This window comes from Copadichromis virginalis, linkage group LG10, assembly GCF_057382275.1.
Source record: "Copadichromis virginalis isolate Kocher_CV1m ecotype Utaka linkage group LG10, C_Virginalis_male_GT1.1, whole genome shotgun sequence".
Lineage (NCBI taxonomy): Eukaryota > Metazoa > Chordata > Actinopteri > Cichliformes > Cichlidae > Copadichromis > Copadichromis virginalis.
In genome coordinates, this window is record NC_140627.1 from 26,593,690 (window position 1) to 26,613,602 (window position 19,913).

The 19,913-nt window shown below is 41.3% G+C and overlaps 2 protein-coding genes across 2 annotated transcripts; both read right to left on the reverse strand.

Moving 5' to 3' along the window:
• Nucleotides 1-849: 849 nt before the first annotated feature.
• On the reverse strand, nt 850-6,748 carry tbl2 (transducin beta like 2). Its single transcript, XM_085470891.1, has 7 exons — nt 6,545-6,748; nt 4,328-4,449; nt 3,891-4,075; nt 3,458-3,609; nt 2,924-3,050; nt 2,431-2,583; nt 850-2,292 (listed from the first exon to the last, which is right to left on the reverse strand). The coding sequence occupies exons 1-7, from the start codon at nt 6,669-6,671 to the stop codon at nt 1,833-1,835; spliced, it is 1,326 nt and encodes a 441-aa protein (XP_085327017.1). The 5' UTR covers nt 6,672-6,748; the 3' UTR covers nt 850-1,832.
• A 1,457-nt stretch (nt 6,749-8,205) lies between these two features.
• On the reverse strand, nt 8,206-18,555 carry pom121 (POM121 transmembrane nucleoporin). The gene is made up of 13 exons (XM_085470893.1): nt 17,958-18,555; nt 17,095-17,301; nt 16,790-16,939; nt 15,023-15,103; nt 14,739-14,910; nt 14,560-14,648; nt 14,400-14,479; nt 13,585-13,703; nt 13,397-13,496; nt 12,730-13,008; nt 11,163-12,638; nt 10,515-10,613; nt 8,206-9,947 (listed from the first exon to the last, which is right to left on the reverse strand). The coding sequence occupies exons 1-13, from the start codon at nt 18,530-18,532 to the stop codon at nt 9,847-9,849; spliced, it is 3,528 nt and encodes a 1,175-aa protein (XP_085327019.1). The 5' UTR covers nt 18,533-18,555; the 3' UTR covers nt 8,206-9,846.
• Nucleotides 18,556-19,913: the final 1,358 nt, after the last annotated feature.

Here is a 19,913-nt window from a genome sequence, read left to right on the forward strand (position 1 = left end):
ATCCGGGTCAACTCACCAGCCATGTTTTTTTTTTTAAGAAGAAAAAACTTTATTGAGCGAGTCACAGAAGGGAATATATAATATAATATAATATAATATAATATAATATAATATAGTTAAAAGAGTTGTTAGAAAATGAGCATATATAGCCACATATTCAAATAATAATAATAATAAATAATAAAAATGTATCAATGCATTTATTTATTGAATTACATTTAATTAATATCATAAAACATGTTTTTGTTACCATGAGCCTTGTTTTAAGATTTATTTCATCCAAATGGTTAAAATAAATGGTGACTTTTTTCATTTGATTTTCCTTGATTTGTCCATCCATTACATTTTCACTAGAATTGGAACATTTTATTTTAATTTAACATTGCACTTTGTGTGCCTTTGTTTGAATATAAAAAATTCACTTTATATTTTCAATCTTTCATATTTATATTTTCAGTGTGAGTAACAAAACAATTTCCCTCTGGGATCAATAAAGTATTCTGAATCTGTTCTCCACCCTATAAATGACTTATAATTTTTTATATAAACTACTCAAGCCACGCATTACACTGGATCACCCCGTTTTTCTGATTAATATAACAGGCCCATGTCTTGGTCTGAAAGACTGGAAAATAACTGATTAATGTTGTTTAAGGGAATATTATTTATTTTTTTGGTGTTGTTTTACAAAATATTCATTCTGACAGTCTTAAAAAAATACCAAAAAGGGCACAGAGATTCAGAATGTCTTCTATTAAAGCTACAAAAATTAATCCAGACTGCACAATTGAATTAAGATACTTAAGGCCTTATTTTATACCCAAATCCTCATACACAAGCACACTGTAATCAAATATATGCCTTTATTCAAAACAAGTTACAAATTCTGCAAATCCTGAGGATTATTTTGATATGCTTTAACTTTCTGGGGATTATAGGACGCTCCAGACTTCCCCGCTACAACTCTGTTTGTGAGGATCAAATACACCTTCAGTGGGCTGCTAGGATGGACTGAGGAATAAGCTAGTTTTTCTTCCCCAGTTTCAGTGACTTTGAAGGTTATTTTTATCACTCTGACAGATCCGAAGAGGTGGTTTCACCTGTGTTTTCAAGATGCCGGACATCTTGCTCACACTTCTTTCAGTTAGTTGTACTTAAAAGGCACCTCACAATTTACGTTCTGCTCTGAAGTCAAATCCTCTTATGGTATTTGCCATGTGAGAGTGCACAGGTGTCAACTGAGGCCGAATTTTTAACTCTCAATAGCAATGCCATTAGATAAAGCTTTAAGGATTTCAAAGAGGAGATTTCCAAAGATTTACTTTGGCTGTAATAAGCAGAAAAGGAATTTTACTGCAGCGCCACCCTCTGGGAAAATATTACACTTTTAACTTTTTTCACAGCAGAAATTTTGACCTACCACAGTAGGAAAAGCAAAGGTGGACATTAACATTAGTTTGTGTTCAAAGTTTCACAGTGAGTCAGCACAGACAACACCTGGACTTGGAAATGAAGCACCCAAACCGACAGTGGCCATTAGATGTTAAAGGGACTGTTAATCTGTTCCTTTTTCCACATAGTGACTCTGAAGAACTATGAGACCAATTTCACAAACTATGACAAATCAAACACAATCACAGCACATCACACTCAGAAGTCCAAATGTCTCAAATCAAACGAAGCACTTCCATAAAAAGATACCTTTTATTAAACTGCATGCAAATCTCATCTTCACAGTCCAGATCATTAAGAGGCAGAGGTGACTATGCAAACAAATGATTAGCAGAGTCTGACACTGTCACATTCAGAGTGTGATTTCCTGTTATTTCTGTTTAGTTGGAGGGGGCAGCGAGCACAGCGTCCAGGGCACTCTGAGCCTCTTTGATCTGCTGCTGCAGTCTCTGCTTCATGGCCTCGTTCTGAGCCTTCCTCAGCATGTCCTGCATGTCTTTGATGGCAGCCCGGTAGCCCGGAGCATTGTGAAACACTCGGATAGCCTTGTCGCCACTGCACACCAAGAAGCGTCCGTTAATGTCAAACCTAAGGTCCGTGATCTCCATGCTGTGGACGCCGTGCATCTCCTCCTCCAGCTTTCCGCTGGCAGCATCGTACATGGCCACGTTGCAGCCATCGCTGACGGCCACCACCCGGCCGTCTGGAGACAAGGCCACCCGGCTGCCTTCAGACGAGCTGCAGGGAACGGTTTTCAGGAGGTAGGGATCCTGCTGCTTTTTGTACTCCACGTCCGTGTTCCATAGCTTCCACGTGCCGTCTTTGGAGACGCTCACCATCCTGAAAAATGAAAAGAAAGTATTACTGCTTAACACAGCAGGCTTCTTTACTCTCACCTTAACGTTTATATGCCATTTTATGTTGTCTCAGCTTATAAACAACCATTTATTTTCCATCTCAAATATTGCAGCGTATTACCTGCGAGAGTCGTTGGAAAAGGCAAATGCGTGGACTCCAGCAGAGTGGCCCTTCAGGTCAAAGGCTCGCACCACCTCTCTGAAGTCTCCTCCTTTGCCGAAGCAAACCTCCCACACCTTCACATCAGGAGTGAAGCCGCAGGACGCGACAAACCTGAGCGAATAGATGAAGCAGGATCAGAGCTCCCAAAGAGTGACACGCAATTCAAACACTTATTTTTATTTCGATTTTTATTTTACTGAATGGAATTTAAAAGTAAAAACAATATGAAGAAATCATCTTACATGTGGGAAAATTACTTTTCAGACCTTTACTTTTCTCAACAACAGTTTAAAGCAGAAGAACCTACAGCTCTTACTGTAAAACATCGCTTATAGACACTTTTTCTGTTTTAATGTCATGAAACAGTAAAACAATAAACTTACAGAGTAGATGTATATCATTTCTAAGCTTTCAAGTGTAAGCTGTGCAGTAAATAAGGAGTGGGACTGACCTGCCACACGGGGAGATGGCAGCATAAGAATTGGTTATCTGGTTCGTGTTGATAGAGGCCAGCACCTCTCCTTTCAGGTCCCAGATGTTGATACAGGTGTCGGTGGAGGCACTCATGATAAACTTGCCTGTGGGTGAGAAACACAATATCAGCCCCATAAACTGGTGACAAATACTGAAAAATCAATAAATCAATAAATAAGGTTTTAACAGATATTCCCTTTTTTGACAGCTTTCTTCTCATGTGAAACTAGAGTCAACTTTTGTTGCTTGTTGGTGGGTCGATTTTTTTCTTAAAACAGTTAGGCTGTCAAGAGGCTGACTAACCCAAAGACTGGACAAATAATCAGAGAGATGGAGCAGATGAATAAAAGAAACATTGAAATGAATTTACTGATTGTTAAATACTAAACCACAAATGGTTTCACACACTTTCAAAAACCCAGCTGGTGATAAAAACAAACCCAGCTGTGTTAACTGCGTTACTAGCCGATACTATAAGTAAAAACTTTTAAGTTATTTCGGCATTCTGTACCTGTCTCTGCGATGCCAATGTTGAGGATGGTGGCCTTGTGCTTCTGTGGGAAGTCCTCGGGAGCAGCTTTGAAGCTCATGGAGCCGTCATCCTTCTTTGTCATTTTGAAGATTCGTATGCAGTCTCCGTTGGCCAACCAGGTGATAAACGCCCTGTAGAGAAAAGGAGAAAATCAGTGAAGATTTTCTGAAGATTACCTCACCATAACTCTGGTTGTGTATAATACTTTGAAAAGGTATTGGTCCACTTACTGATTACTTTTCTTCATATTTTACATGCTTACATGTTTCAGATCATCAAACAAGTTACTTCACAAGTCTTTTCTAAACCTCTTTGACCTGGTTTATGTTAAACTTACACTAGCTCTTGTGTACAATTCACTTTCCTTAGGAAAGAGAAGAAATGCTTTATGTCAGTAAGTGTAGTTAAAGACCTGGAGTCAGGGCTAAACCGGACCAGCGTAGCGTGATCCAGCTCCACATTGGCTCTCAGACACTTGTGCTCGCGGTCCAGGAAGTCCTTGGTGCTCCAGATCCGAACAGTGCGGTCGTCAGCACAGGACGCCAGGTACTTCCCGTTACTGCTAAAATCGAGGCACGTCACATTTCCACTGTGGCCCTAAAAGGCACATGGAAACAAGTACACACATGCTGAAAAATGGCTATGGAGAGGGTGCAAGTGAAACCTTGTTAAATTATTTCAGAACAGCTCACTGAGCTGAGCGGCATCTAGACCAAAACAAAAGCAAGGCTTTTAACTCGCATAACCTACAGTGACTTAAAACAAACCAAACTCCGGTCTCTTATGAAAACTCTTCCTTGTCCTCTGAGGCTTTTACAATGTGTGTGTTTGATGATTGTTTCAGTTTACCTTCAGAGAGGCTGCCAGCAGCGGATGGCTGAAAGTGTGTTGTGTAGGTTTATCCTTGCGGCCACGCTGCTTCTCCTGCTTCTGCTTCTTGGATTGGGAACCCTTCACAGCACTGGCTTCAGCTGGAAGACACACAGGAAAAACATGACCATTGATGCCCACTAAGACTATTTTAAAAGGATATATACAAACTATTACTCAGATGGCTGTATATCAGGAGAATAAGCAGTTCTACTAATTGGAGCTTTGCAGTGATCACACTGGCTGCCTCAGTCTGCATGCCAAAGTATCCTTGGGGAAGATAGTGAACCCCAAGTTGCTCTCCAATGGGCTCATAGAGCATAAATATTAGGTAGTAAGTAGTTAGGCACAGGAAAAAAGTGCTTGTGTTAATAACTCTTGTAGTACAAAGCACTTACAAAACAGAACCAGTCCATTTATAATGCTATATGTTTAGCATTATATAGATAATAACATATCATATAGAATTTGTAATTTTGCACAATTTCTAACATAAATATAAACAAAATACACGTACTCATTTTGTTTTTTAGGTTTCCATTTTATTTCTTTACTTTTTATTATAAGTTTTTCTATTATCATTATTTAATTAAGTTGTGTGGTTTGTGTGGTTGGTCTTCTGTAATTTTACTAACAATATAAGTGTATCTAACTTTAATAAGCAGTCTAACAATAACAATGTACTCTTGTGAGCTGCTATGAATCCGTTATCTCTGGGGAAAAATCATTGATGGAAAGCTCTTGTTTATGGATCTTCTTCAACAAGCCTGCACATTAGCATGTATGTCAAAGCCCAGTCATAAGGAAAAGGCTAAGAACATAAAAAAAAGTTTTATTTCCACACATTTCATTTTAGAATAAACCATTGGTTATGCTATTTCTGAACATGATCTGGGTGTTATGAAGCATTAACAAACAGCTAAAAGATAATTGATGTGTAATTTTCCAATCCTTGGTATCATGACAACCCCCCCCCCCCCCCCCCCCCCCCAAAAAAAAAAAAAAAAAAAAACAACAAACTCTGGAAATCAGGGAATTAGCTCTGGGAGGTTTTCTATTCACTGCATGCAATGTTAACAGAATGTGGAAAAACACTCTCAGCATGATTATTATAGTGAACTAAAATTAAATTAAAAGCCAAGAAAATTTTGGAAATAAGCTATACGATTGAAAACTAAGAAAATGAAAAAGTAACCAAAATAATTTTTTTTAAAAAACGAATTACTTAACTTCCTCCTTTAGTATAAAGACATACACATTAGGTTAACTGGTGACTCTTAATTGGCCATAGGTGTAAATGTGAGTATGGGCAGTTGTCGGTCTCTAAATTAACCCAGCAACAGAGTGGCAACCTGTCTGGGATAAGTGGAAGAAAATGGATGGATGTGATGGATAAAAATCTAAACTAAAACATCCAAAAAATAACTCAAACTATCCTCAAAAGAAAAACAAAATTCAAAATGAAACACAAACAAAACCTATTTAGACAACACAAAACTATAATAAGTTACTATTAAAGTGATTAACTCCAAGGTTATAAAAATTATGCCCAGGATTATTACTGTATTATTATTCAATTATAAATCCTATTACCTGGAGAAAAAATAATAGTCTAACTACGTCTTTATTAGTCCAAAATTTAATTTAATGTAAATTCTTCTTCAAACATAGTTAAACAGACTCAACATCAGATGAATGTGCTAACCTTCCTCTGTTTTATAACTTTTAAGTACTATCTTTATACAGTGAGCTATTCTACTTTACGCTGTAAAGCGCTTTGGGGTCCTTAGGGACTAAGTAAAGCGCTATACAAATACAAGCCATTTACCATTTACATGTACAGGAGTGTTGTCATTAACTAATGTTACGTGCTACAGATACCGATTTGAACCTTTGTCATCAATGAAGCGTTAAAAAACAGGCAGTGACTCGACAGAAAGCAGTGCACCCATTGGTCTGTTAATGTGACAGTGACAGCCACTCAAAAGTTACCGTAGCTTGTACTTCTAGCTCTGAGTTCGTGTTAATATCGTTGGCACGGAGCTCTTTTGTTGAATGAATCGATTACTGAGTAAGTGAGTGAGTGAATGAATGAATGAATGAATGAATGAATGCAGTATGACTGACTTGCCGCCTTCTCCACAGTCTCCCCCTTCTCCAGCTAGCTAGAGTTACGTTAGCCTGAGTGGCTCTTACCGGCAAACTCCGCTGCCTGCTCCGTTTCCTCTCTTATTTCTTCTTTCCGTCTGCCCACCGCTAACGCAACCAGAATAACCAGTGCACCCAGTAACAAAGTTAACGCGGCCAGAGCAGCTATCTCCATGTTGACACCCTTCTGCCACGTATTTTGCAACGCTAACGTCTCCTAAACTAACCCCGCACGACTGGGGCACCGCGCATGCGTCCTAATAGCACGCTTCATCTAAGGCTGCGTTCAGTTTACGACTGCAAATAGTAAATACGAGAATCCCCCGTCCCCAAACATTTCCGTGAAACATATACAGTTTATTTTAAATGTATAAACATTCCGTTTCCATTCAGTTTGGCTTGCATGATTTTAACATGACGTTAAAAGACAACTTAATCTCTTAGATTATTCGTTTTCGTTTTTTTCTTAGTTTTAATGGCGTTACCTATCGTAACTGCCACAATTTTCACATTTCCTGTTCTGCGTGTAGTCATGAATGCAGCACAATCCGGGTATCAAATCGTCTCTAATGCCACCTAGCGGACTGGCGTGTGTGGAATGTTTGAAAACTTTTCAGGAAAAAGGTTGGAGCCATGCTTCCACGATGTTTACACCAAAATTTATATCCTACCATCTGAGTATTTCTGTAAAAATCAAGACTCACCAGACCAGGCAAATTTTTTTCCAGTTTTTTACTGTCCGTTTTCTGCGATCCCGCGTGAAGAGTATCCTCTGTGTCCTTTTCTGAGCTGACAGGAGTGGCACTGATTGTGGGGTGTCTGCTGCTTTAGCTCACCTACTTCAAGGTTTAACATGCTGTGCATTCAGAGATGCTCCTCTGCATTCCTGTGTTTGTAACAAGTAATTAAATGAGTTTTTGGATCAGTTCAAAGTTGTCAGGCATTTTCACCTTTCAAAGTTTCTTAAATTACCCATCCCCATGCTGAGTTGAACTTCATTTTGACCATGTCTACAAGCCTAAATAAATGTGATTTAGATATTTGCATCAAGTATACCTGAAATATTTAAAGTAAAAGCATGTATTCTTCAGGAAAGTAGCCATTTACTGTTCCGTGGCAAGTGGTAATACTTCCAAATATGCTTTAAAACGCAGTGTGATTATTTTCTGAGAAGAAAAAGAAGTTTGGACTTATATCTAGTCTAACGTTATATTGAATCTGATTTCAACTCCAGCTTTCTTGAAATTAAATCACTTAAATTTATTGGGACTAACTCGTAGACACAGTGCCCAGTAAAACACTACTTAGATCTCTCAGAGTATGTTGGATATCAATTCTTGACATTCTTGTTCTGTAAGCAGCATGTCATTAACAAAGCATTTTTCCAATGTGTTTCATGTTTTTGGCAGGGGAGAAACCCGAATTCAGAAGAGAAACCCACAGAAGCTTGGAGAAAAAAAAATCCAGACTCCATAAAGAATCACTTTCCCTTCTTGCTCTGCTGTTCATCCACCATGTGTAGCAAACCCCTCTTTAAGGGGCTCTTCTGATTGGATGCCCCTCACAAAGAGAGGTGTTAAGGATTACTCCTCTCATAAACATCATACAACCAGAAGTAGTAGAAGAAGAAAAAAAAAAAACTATCAGAAACTGTGCGTTTGGAGAAGTTTGACGCCTGACAGGGTTTACTTGTTCATAAAGTGAACAAATTACTCAAAACTCTGGCCAAGTTTAATACGAGGATCCACTATTGTAACAGTATATACATGACAGAAAATAAGAACAATCATAACAGGTCCTCTTTAACTTCCTGCAACATTACTAAGCAATACTTGTATATCCACTACAAAAACAGCATACTGCTAATACACAGTATGAAGTATAGCCTCCACATCTTGGGAAGAAAATTTGGCGATCTTTAAAGGTTTAATGTGGAACATCCACAACTCACATTTTTATTTATTCAAATTTGACCATCCAAATAAAAAAAATAAAAAATAAAAAAAAAGAAGAAAAAAGAAGAAACAAAGACAGACACCCCCCCAAAAAACAAACACAAAACCCAACTGGTAACGGCTCACTTTTCACAATAAGAGGTGATTATTACTGAGAACAGAGATCATTTGAATAAAACAGCTGACATCAACTGCTTTACTGTCCATGTTTGCTGCATGCTCAAAAACAAAAATAATAATAAAAACAAAAACGAAACAAAAAAAAATCCCTGTATCGCTGTGAGAGATCCAATAGAACAGACTGTAATTTTAGTAAATCTGACATAAGGTAGCAGTGACATTTCTGAAGTGGGGATGTGTTGCTGTGCAGATATTTAAAAACTCACCATTTATCACAGTTACATGTGCATTAACAGCAGGTAGGCTGAAGGTAAAATGTAACTGATTCTAGCAGATTTGTTACGTTTCAGTGAATTAACAAGGATTCAGTGCCTGGGCGCAAAGAGAGGTAGTCTGGCACAACAAACACACACACAAGCACACTCTCATCTCAAGATTCTTTTCACAGGGAACAAGCTGAAGAGTTGGCTTTGGTTTGTCAGCGCTAGTCGAGTACTCATCCTACTCACATACTGACCTGCTAATTCAATCAGTTGGCAATCACTATCAAAAAAGGCCATCCACAGGAGGACTCTGGGAATGCTTGCAATGACAAAGAGTACGAAACAAGAACACAAGGGTCTGCACAAACTACGTTAAGACATTTACTAAGTCACCCTTTTAAGTGCAGAAACACATTATTCATTTACAGGGTCAGAGAGCCAATTAAAAAAATAATTTAAATGCAAACTTTACATTTACACTGCAGTGTTGTGTACCTTATCTGAATTGACTGTGCATTTCATCCCATTCAGACTCAGTCAGAGAATGTATTCAAATATCCAGGTAACATACAAACCAGCGAGCGTTTCACGTAAAAAAATAAATGTCTGAGCCCAGCTCCACCTTTAGCTCGACTCAACTTTCTCCTTAAGACGAACCAATGGGAGTGTCCGTGTATGGTAAAAGGAAAAAGAACTTTGGATATGCTTATGTTCAGCATCTATCAAATAGTTTTTTCTCTTTCAAGTATAGTACATCATTGTGGTTTCTCTCTCCTTACTGCTGCATTCCCTCACTGGGTCATGGACTCAGTAGGCTAATGTGCTCTATCTAACTCGTCTGCAAACTTCGGGCCAGCACAACCCACTGGAGGAGGAGACGGAGGAAGCAGAGGGCATGGTGGTAGCCTGATGGGGTGGGATGTTGGGCTTAGAACAGAGCAATGTTAGCCAGGTTAGCCATAGCAGCAACAGCTGGAGTCCTCCGAATGCGTTGTTGGAACGACGTGGCAGGCTACTTCTTCCTGTTGTGTTGTCGCCTCGCCTGCAGCCTCTGCCGTGCTCCGGATGTTTTCGATCCAGCTCCGATTGAGAAGGAAGGAGTTGCTGGAGATCCTAAACAAAATAAAAAATATATGGATATGTAACAATTTCTGCTACAAAGTATCCAGTTCTTAACAGTGGCATCAAATTTTCAAACTTCAAAACTGCCTCTTAATTTCATCTAAATTAGGATCAATATCAGGTCTGACAAGGAATTCTTATAGTGAGGCAACATGCTTTTAAGTATTTGGCTCCAATAAAAATTCCCATAAGCTTGCCTCAAGCCCACCTTTAATAACAGAACCCATGTGTTTCCACTTCGGCCTCACAGCAGTAGATAAACAGGCTAAATCCCACTACATTGCAATGCATAATGCTACAGTGTAGCATCCTATTACCAACAGAAGAGGTATAGAGTAATTTATCAAATTTATCAATAAAACTTTGTGATGGTGCTGCACTCTCACTAAATAAAATCAGAAGACTAATTTGTTTAAATCACTGGGTTACAGCTCCTTGAGAGCAACCATCGTTTAAACATCTAGCCACACATCCCTACTAAAGCCCCAGCTGGGCATCACCTCTAAAAAAAATAAAAAAAAAAATTAAAAAAAAAGAAAAAGAAAATTGATGCCTCACCAAACTGAACAGCATTGAAGCCTTGGAGTGGAGTTCCAGGACTTCCAAAGGGAATTGGACCTCCAGCAGCACTCTGGCCAAAAGATGGTGTTGACGTTCCTGCAGGGAAAACAGCATGCAACTTCAAACACCCAACACCTAAAACTCTGATAGACCAACATAGTAACCTAACCACAGAAATCTTTCTGTCAGTGTGTGGCACAGTAGGAAACCAGCACTCACACTTAAGTGCAACCATACAGCGATGTAAACAAACAAAAATGCAGCCCACCCTCCCCACTACTGAGACCCGTTAATTCAACTACTGGTTATGTTTCACATACCAATCATTTCAATTAATTTACTATCATTTACTGGTAATCAAAACTAAAATTATTTTAAGATATTCGCAACAGACAAAATTAGTGTAGTGGTTAACATCTTTGCCTAACACGAGAAAGATCCCTGACTTGAGCCCAGGAGGAGACACAAAAAGGTCACCCGGAGTAAAATCTGTGCCAAATCAAATGTCTGGTGTGATAAAAACCCTTTCAAGCAAGGGAACAGCCAAAAGAAATAGCTAGCCAACATTACATTCATTGCTTGAACCGCTCTACAGGTGGGCTTAAGACATAAACAAGCAAAACAACAACAGTCTTAATTCCTTACCAAAAGCTGGTTTGTCTGTAGCAGCAGCCCCAAAGTTGAAGCTTCCCATCTGTGGTGCAGGATTATTGGAAACTGGTGTTCCAAACTGAGGGCACGGCATTCCAGAGCCAAAGTTAAATCCACCGGATGCTGGCTGAGCTGGTCCAGAGGGAGCCGGCTGAGGAGCTGCACTGCCAAATCCGAAGGTGGGTGTGGAGGAGCTCTGAGCCTGGGTTGCTGCACCGAAACTTGGTGGAGCTGAGGGTGCAGCTGAGGGAGCGGCAGTGCCACCGAAAGCAAAACCAGCAGTGCTGGCTCCAAATGCTGGTTTAGCTGGGGTACCAAAAGTGGCTGCTGTGGTGGTAGGAGTTGCCCCAAAGTTGAAAGGAGCTGGGGCAGGGTTAGAAGCAGGTGTGGATGACGCTCCGCTGCCTCCAAAAGTGAATGGCTTTGGCGCTGCTGCTGTGGAGCCAAAGGTTGTCTGAGCTGCTGGGGCTTCAAAAGATGACTTTCCAAAGTTGCAGGTTGACTGTGTGGTAGCAGGAGCAGCAGTGGAAACTGTGTTGCCCATGGCAAAGCCTCCAAATGAAGCAGTGGTTGTGTTCTGATTGGGTGCTGTCTGGCCAAATGTAAATACTTTCTGGCTGGCAGCCTGAGCATCTGGCTGTGTGGCACCAAATGCAAAGGTACCCTGGCTGGAGGTTGTGGTTGAAGCAGTAGCAGGTCCTGGAGTTGGGGCCGTGGCTGCTGCTGTAGTAGTGGTAGCAGTTCCAAACTGAATTGTGCCGACAGCATTCTGAGCCTGATTCAAAGCTGAGTTGGTGGTACTTGTTGTAGATGTTGTGTTCCAGTTTCCAAAGAGGGATTTCATAGCTGGCTGTGGAGCAGGCTGTGAAGTGGGAAGGGAGCCTGTGGATGTGCCAGCTGTGGTGGTTGAGCCAGAAAACAGAGATGGGCCAGCTGTGTTGCTGCTTGTTGATCCACCAAATACTGAGGCTGTACTGCTTGTGCTTGAAATTGTAGAGGCTGCCTTTGCACTTGCAAGGGATGGAGGCTGTCCAAAGCCAGTAGCCGCAGTGGCATCTCCAAAGATGGGTTTGAAATTCTGGACAGGTGGTTTGCTTTCTGAAGCTGATGTAGCTGAAGTGGTGGTGGCGGTTACAGCAAAGATGGGCTTAAAGCCTGAAGCCATTAGTGGGTTGGTGTTACTGACTGATGCAGAGCTGCTGGCTGGGGCTGCAGTAACAGCAGTTGAGTTAGATGTTGAGGAAGCAGAGGAGGCGCTGACCTGACTAGCCACCCCAAATAGGCTTGCCATAGGTGGGGTGCTGCTGGCAGCCTGGGAGACCTGACCCAGCAGGACCTGAGCAAAGGCGGAGGACTGCTGCACAGACGCAGAGGAGGACTGGGAGACTGCAGGGATTTGTGGGGAAGCCACTGTTGTTGATGCCTTTAGGATTGAAACACTGGGTTGTGCGGGTGTGGTTGATACAGACACTAAGGGCACATTGGGAGGAAAAAAACATGAGTGTACAGAACTAAGAAATTAAAGGTAGTCAAAATTAAATCAAGTGAAGAGCAGTTGTACCTGAACTTGCACTGGTAGCGGATGTGGGAGAAGGAGCACTAGCTTTCTTCAAAGCCTCCAGCAGTGGGTTGGGGGCTGCAGGCACTGTACCGGCACTGCTCACTGGATTGGGATCCAGGTTAATGACTGGGGTGGCAGAGCTAGATGTGGGCAAGGGAGCTGCCAGAAGGCTGCTCAAGGTTGTGGTGGAAATTGTAGCAGTAGCAGTAGAGCCAGCAGAGGGGGCAGGCAGGGTGGAAGTGGTGGCTGAGGGGGAGACAGTCTTCTCAGGCTCTGGAGCTAAAAGAAAGAAGAGGGTCACAGACATGCTAGGGCTTTTTCCTCCATTTTGGTTGAAACACATTTATGTAGATTGACTTCTTTCACAATGGCTCTATAGTAATATAGATATATTTTATGTACATTTTATACATATCTCCATGCGATTTTTCTATACACATTTCTGTACATTGTTACCTGTATATGCGGACTTCAGTTGCTTATGTATAAACGACCACTTTGTGTCTTTGTTTTATATTCCCCTTACTATAAGAGCTGTGTAACAACAAAATTTCTCATCCGTGGGATAATAAAGGTTTATTCTTTTCTATTCTATAAATATTTTTTCTGGTGTTTAAATCTTTACATGTGAATGAAGGGTTAACAGATTGAACTGAATGCAACTTACCAGGTGTCTCCAGGACCTTCTGTATCTTACTTATACCAGCCTTTTTCTCCTCATCTAGATCTTTAACAGTAACTGTATAACCCAGTTCAGGAGGTGGGGGCTGCAAGGAAGCACAAGGAGAGACTAAAAGCACTGTAATGGCTAAGCATGAGAACAGAGGTTTCTAATGAGACTGCAGTAATCCTTACCAGAGAAATGTGATCATCCCGGTTGCTGGACACCAGTTGAATCTTCCTTTTTCTTTTCCCACTACCACCAGAGTCTGACGAAGTATTGAGTTGGACCTTGGGCAATGGAGCCAGTTTGACTGGAACATCATCATACAAGGCACAATAAATAGAAAGCAATTTAATGTCTCTGAAGGTTTTTTTCTTTTAAGTCAACTGCATTCATGTTAAATTTTTGGGGCACACGGATTGAACACTGCACAAATCCCAACTTGTTGTTCGTTCATTCAGACCCACTGAATGAATGAACATTTGCCACAAGAAGAAAAAAAACAAAAACAAAAAAAACCAAAAAAAAAACCAACAGCCTTTCTTGGGATGTTTCTGGAAACCATTTTCTTAAACCGAGTAATGAGGGGTCAAACTGGCTAATCAATTTCTCTAAAAGTAAAGAAGCAATCTGAATTAAGCACAATTGCAATGATAATGTTCAAACGCATGAGTTTGAGTCCCATTTGAAAACTCTGATAATATTCTTCAACAGTCTTAAGAGTTAACTTAACAGTAGAGGGCCACTAAGATAAACCCCATGCTGGAAAATGGGTCTTTAGGGTACAAGTGAATGAATTTCTGGGATAAGGAATGACTTTGTGTAAATAAAGTCTAACTAGCATTACCTATGATCACTTCCCAGCAAATTAGCTCTATGGATTTTTAATTAGTAGTAGAACTTTTCAGTCAGTGTTGCATAAATCTAAATAATCTGCTGCACAGAGCTGCATTTCTAGGACAGATGAATCCCTACACAACACAGCTACTCAAGGTATGACACTCACAAGAGACAAGTGTGTTGTCCATAGACGTGTGATCTGACTTTGCAGAGGATGCTGAGCTGGGAGACTGCGTGTCGTCCTCTCTGGAAATGAAACTTAAGGTTACAATCCGCAATACTGGATTAAATGTCAACAACTGATCAGAAGCCTAACAGAGACACACCTGGGTCTTTTTGAGATGCCCTCTGGAGTCTGACAGCGAGATGATCCAGGGCTGGACAGAGGGGAGCTGGGTGCTGACGGCTTCTTCCACTGTGAAGGGAAAACAAGATTTAGAGTGTCATAGCTCCACTGTTTCCTCTAGAATCCTGTGCGTCCTTTAATGCAGCAGAGAAGAGTTACCTGGTTGAGACCCAATGAAGAGCTGTAGGAACTCTGGATGGCATTTCTCCTGGTGCCCGGGGTTCCTCTTGGAGCATGAGCTCCACTGCCAGAGCTGATTGAGGATGTCCGAGACCTCTTCATAATGGACTCCTCAGTCAGTGAGGTCATCCCTCTTTTCAGACTTCCTGGCCTGGGAAAAGGAAAGTATTTCTCTTAATGCACAGGTAGCACCACACTATACTTCACCCTGCACCACAGGCTTTCATAAGACATGATCTAACTGTATGAAAAGTTTAACTTACTTAGGAACCAGCTGTGACGGCGTGCCATTGGGCAAAAGGGGTTCAAAAGCAGAGTGTGCACTTCCACCGCTGTCATTACGTCTTAGGAAGTAAAAAATTAATTAAAAAATAAAATGGAAAAAACCAACAACCATTTATTATTTTGAAATATAACAATAGAGAAAACTAGAGCAGGGCGATATGACCAAAAATATTTATCACGATATACATTTGAAAATTTGCGATAACGATATAACTGATGATCTAATTGACACTAGACAAAATACTTTACAATTCCACAACTTTATTAGTGCAAAAAACCCATCAATGTATTTTCACTTAAACAAGCAGCTGTTTTTTATGTGCATTAAAGTTATATAAAAATGTAACAGTGCAAATTCCTTGCTGACAGTTTAATCAAAAGGCATTTCCAGTGGAAACTGGCCGACATATCATCAGCATAACCATGTATAATATCCACAAAACTTAAAAAGAGGTTATACACACACAATACGGTAATATTATGTTGAAGCACAGTACGTATCACTCCGCGAGGCGCCTGCCTAACATAGCCGTAATGCTCCGACAATCAATCAAGCGGTGCGGGTTCGTAGCTTAGTCGTACTAAAACATTTGACAGATTTTCGAGCGCCGTGTACATAAAATCGTTTCGAGGTCAGTAAACACAACCAGAATTCATACACAAGGCACACGGGATTATAAGGGGCACTGTCGATTTTCAGAAAAATCAAAGGATTGATTTTAAGTGTGCCGTATTTTCCAAACAACACGGTGATGACGACGGCCCGCTAACATGCTCTACCAAAAGTAGTGCTTTGTTGTGTATCTGACGGACGAAAGCTAAACCAGTTCCACACCACTAAGGTTGCAGCATTTTTACAAACCAATTCTGGTTCATCCGTTTCATTCAACGATCCACTTTCGCTCTTCTCATTCTGCCTCGTCGCCATGTGCGTATGTAAACAAAGGCACTACGCACGCGTGTTTTACCCATATTCTATTGTGATATTTCATTTTCCTATCGTTGCCCAAAATTACACCGGTATTACCGTGAACGGTATGATATAGCCCAGCCCTAGAGAAAACCTATGTAAAATGTGCTGTGTTAAGTGTTAGTGATATTTCCAATTTTCTTGGCATCCAGTAACTCAAAACTGCATTTGAGCTTCGGTAATGTATTTATAGAAGACTTTAAGGCCACATTTGTACGTGTGATCTGTATCTATTCAAATTACTGGGGGAAAAAGGGAAGAAATGGATACAGCATTATAATGCAGATGTTATATGCATTCATAAGAATGCAAGGCCCCATGTGGGAGTGTATATTTTGTTGGAACATTACATTAGAAGAGTGAGCTTTCCAAGTGCACCACAAATGGACTGGGAAATGGTGTTAATAGGAAAAAGCTATTCATCCATTCTGTTTGCAGCTGTCCGTAAAGCTAAGAGACCGAGACAACTAAAAGCATCAACAGGCTGTTTTTCTGTAGCCTTGCTAATAACCACACTATGCATTACCTACAGACCAAGAAGGTTTAAACAAAACACATGATACTTTTTATGTCTTAGGTTTGCTGTGCGAGTATAGGAAGTCCTTTTTTTTCCAGTCTATTTTTTTAATTTATTTCAGTTGAAATGTTTTTATACCTACTTTTAGTTTACTATAATAACCTTACAGCTATCAGACAAAAAAAAAAAAAAGTGTCACCAAGCTACATAAAAAGGCAAAAATATAAAGCTTGTCAGAATTCATGTGCTGCCTCGTACCTTCTTTTGCTTTTCTGCTCAGTTGTAAAGCTCCTGTCCTCGTCGTCCACTTCTCTCTTGCGGCTTTCCTTCAGCACCTTGAGGACACTCTCTCTGGAGCACGGATCGGCAGGCGCTCTGGGGAGAACGGCATAACTCAAATGGTCCATGCTGAAACAAAAGAAAGGTAAACAGCCATTACAAAAGTTTTATCAAAAGGGTTTTGACATTAATCTCTTAAAACAGGTTATGTTAGAGTTTAAAGAGATCTGACTCAAGCTGATGATCTAGACTGAAACACTGTAATGCATAGATCGCACAGAGACCTGGGGGAGCTGTGGTCAGGCCTGGCGATCTTCACTGTGACAGGGCTGAGGGCAGCTGGGGAATTGCGAGGGCTGAGGATGTTTTTCTTTCTGAAACCGTCCCATTTGACGGGAGGAAGGATTCCCACTGACGAGACACCCGGCTGCTGCAGGGGGTAGTGGCGCTGGGGTGTGATGGTGAACCTGCTCGCTGCTCCCGGTGTCTCCCTGCAGGACAGAACAATTAGAGGCCAAGGCAAAATTAAGGGTCTGAAAGTCTGCTTTTCGTAATCCCACAAATGGCCATAATAGATTTTTCTGGGAAAACCCAAACATATAATACTCACTAATATTACAGAAAACGTGAACTTTTGTTCCCGTCTCTGATATTTCATGTTAAATACCATTCGTCAGTCTCTATAATGGCTGGGGCGATAGCGGAAATAAATCCGATTGTCAGGTAAAAGTCTAATGCTTTCTAAATACATTACTACATTGCCAATACAGCAAACCTGCTAAATATGCTTTTCAGTACTAAAGTAATTTATATGGCCAACAATTCAAGTCTTCTGTCATAACTGTTCACAGATTGGAAATGCCGGTACTATATTAGTAGTAAATTACTGTAATGAGAAACTCTTGCACATGACATAACCTGTACAGATATATACGCATAGGGTTGCAGTAACGTGTAGCACATTTGGATAGCTGTGTGGAGCTACAGAGATCGCTCTGACGACTCGAAGGTTAGTCATTAAAAACCGCCAAGCTGCACCTTTAACCTTTTGAATTCCAACAACTTAACCGCCTCCATTCAAAAAGACCGGGCTGTATTACGCCGGTAAAACCGAGATGTGATTGATTTGATTTTAGCCTGAACATACCCAGCAAATGAAAGCCTTCTGTTTGGAGTATAGACGGCGTGGTTGGGTCTGGCCAGCTTTTCCCGGAGCTGCTCTCGGGGATTTCTCACAGCTCTCCGCCTCCCCGAGTCGGCGGTTGGGCTCTCCGGTTTCCCGATGTAACTCCCCATGAGAAAATCCCGGGGGCTAAAAAGAAAAGACTCGCTTGATAAGGATTCCTTTCGATAAACTCCGCTTTCAGCGAGTCTTTGACTTAAGTGTCCCTCTGATTCCCGGAGCTCGGCTCTGTTGTTGCCGCTGCTCTTCGCTCTCCCCCGTGCGGGTACCGAGACGCCGGTCGCCTCCCAGCCCCACAGCCAGCGCCGCAGTACGGCCGGAACGTTTAGCCCACCCCGAGGATTCGGGCCTAACCTGGCGGGAAGCGGTTCTCCGCTATGATAATAACAGACAATACAACAAACTGCAAGAATTAAGGTCACATAAAGAAAAGTGGGAATATAATAAAAAGCGAGAATAACTAGGCCTAGAGCAGAGAGAAGCAATAAATGTTTTTCTCTAGGAGACATGGCGGCAACGCGCCGCCGGAGGACTCTCATATCCCATCATGCTGTTCTTCCGACATTACTTCTTGGATTTATATTTGTATTCACGCGCATTAGCGCCATCTACCGAGGTGGGGCTGTAAAACGCCGCCAGTGTTACTGCTCATTAAATTAATCTTCCTTTTGCTGAACCTTGGACAAATGTAATGTAAACTCTTGTGTAAAATATATGTATGATTATTATTTTTATTTTTTGCATATTGGTCACACTTAAATGTTTCAGATCATCAATTCAATTTTAATATTAATTTAATTTATTTAGGACAGTGCATGTTAATGAACATAAATGTAAAAAAAATTACATGAATGTAAACATACCAGATTATAGCCAAGGGCTAATTTCCATCTGTTGTCCATAAAACATAAAGACAAAGTTAACTGGAGTAAACATAGCATGCAGTTTGTGAAGGGGATCCTGATAATAGTTTGGGAATGGTCAGAGAGGAGTCTTTCCAGGGTCTGACGTGGAAAGTCAGCGCCACAGGTCTGTAATCCCGGGGGCCGCTGTGACGTCTTCCACTCTGCGGGCTCAGATTCACCATGAACAGTTAATGAAAGACTCCTCAAAGCTGGGGGCACAGGCCTTGAGGACAAGGGGACTCACCCTGTCTGGTCGAGCAGACTTGCCTGAGTGGAGTCTTCTCTGTTCTCTTTGAACCTGGTCACGATCGAAAACGATAGGTGTGGGAGGGGTGTCAGGATTTTCTCAAGATTTTATGGTGCAATGTGTAGAGAGAAAGAGAGTGAGTGGCTTGGCAGTGGATTGCAGGCTAACTACAGGTAGGTCAGTGGGGGGGGGCATTTACTGCAGTGTCAAATCTGTTGAAAACAAATCCAACTCATGGGATCTGCCCTCACCGAGGTGCTGAGTCTGTAACTGGGCTATGACAGAGTGCTAATGTCAAATGCAGCAGTGGGGTTAGCAGAGGGAGGAACATAAACAGCCACCAAGATTACATGGGTAAAATCCCTGGGCAAATAATCCGGCCTGAGTCCAACAGCGCACAGTTCAAAAATCACCAAACAACGGTGGACCTTTAAATTTAGATTTGCCATGCTACTCTTCTATTCATCTAGACAAGACCACAGACAAGTGACAGTGAGAGCAGGACATATGAAGCAATGTTGGTGAATCATTAGTAAAGAGGAACTGAGGGCAGCTATGAATAGGATGAAAGTGGAAAGTCGGATGGTCCAGATGACAACCTGTAGAGGTATGGAGATGTCTAGTAGAGCGAGCAATGGACTTTTTGACCAGACTGTTTAACAGAGAATGCCTGGATGAGGTCAGGTACCCGGGGTCAGCCATCCAAACCAATGGAGAGGGGACAAGAAAGGTGAAAAAAAGAGTGCATGCAAGGTAGAATAGGTGGAG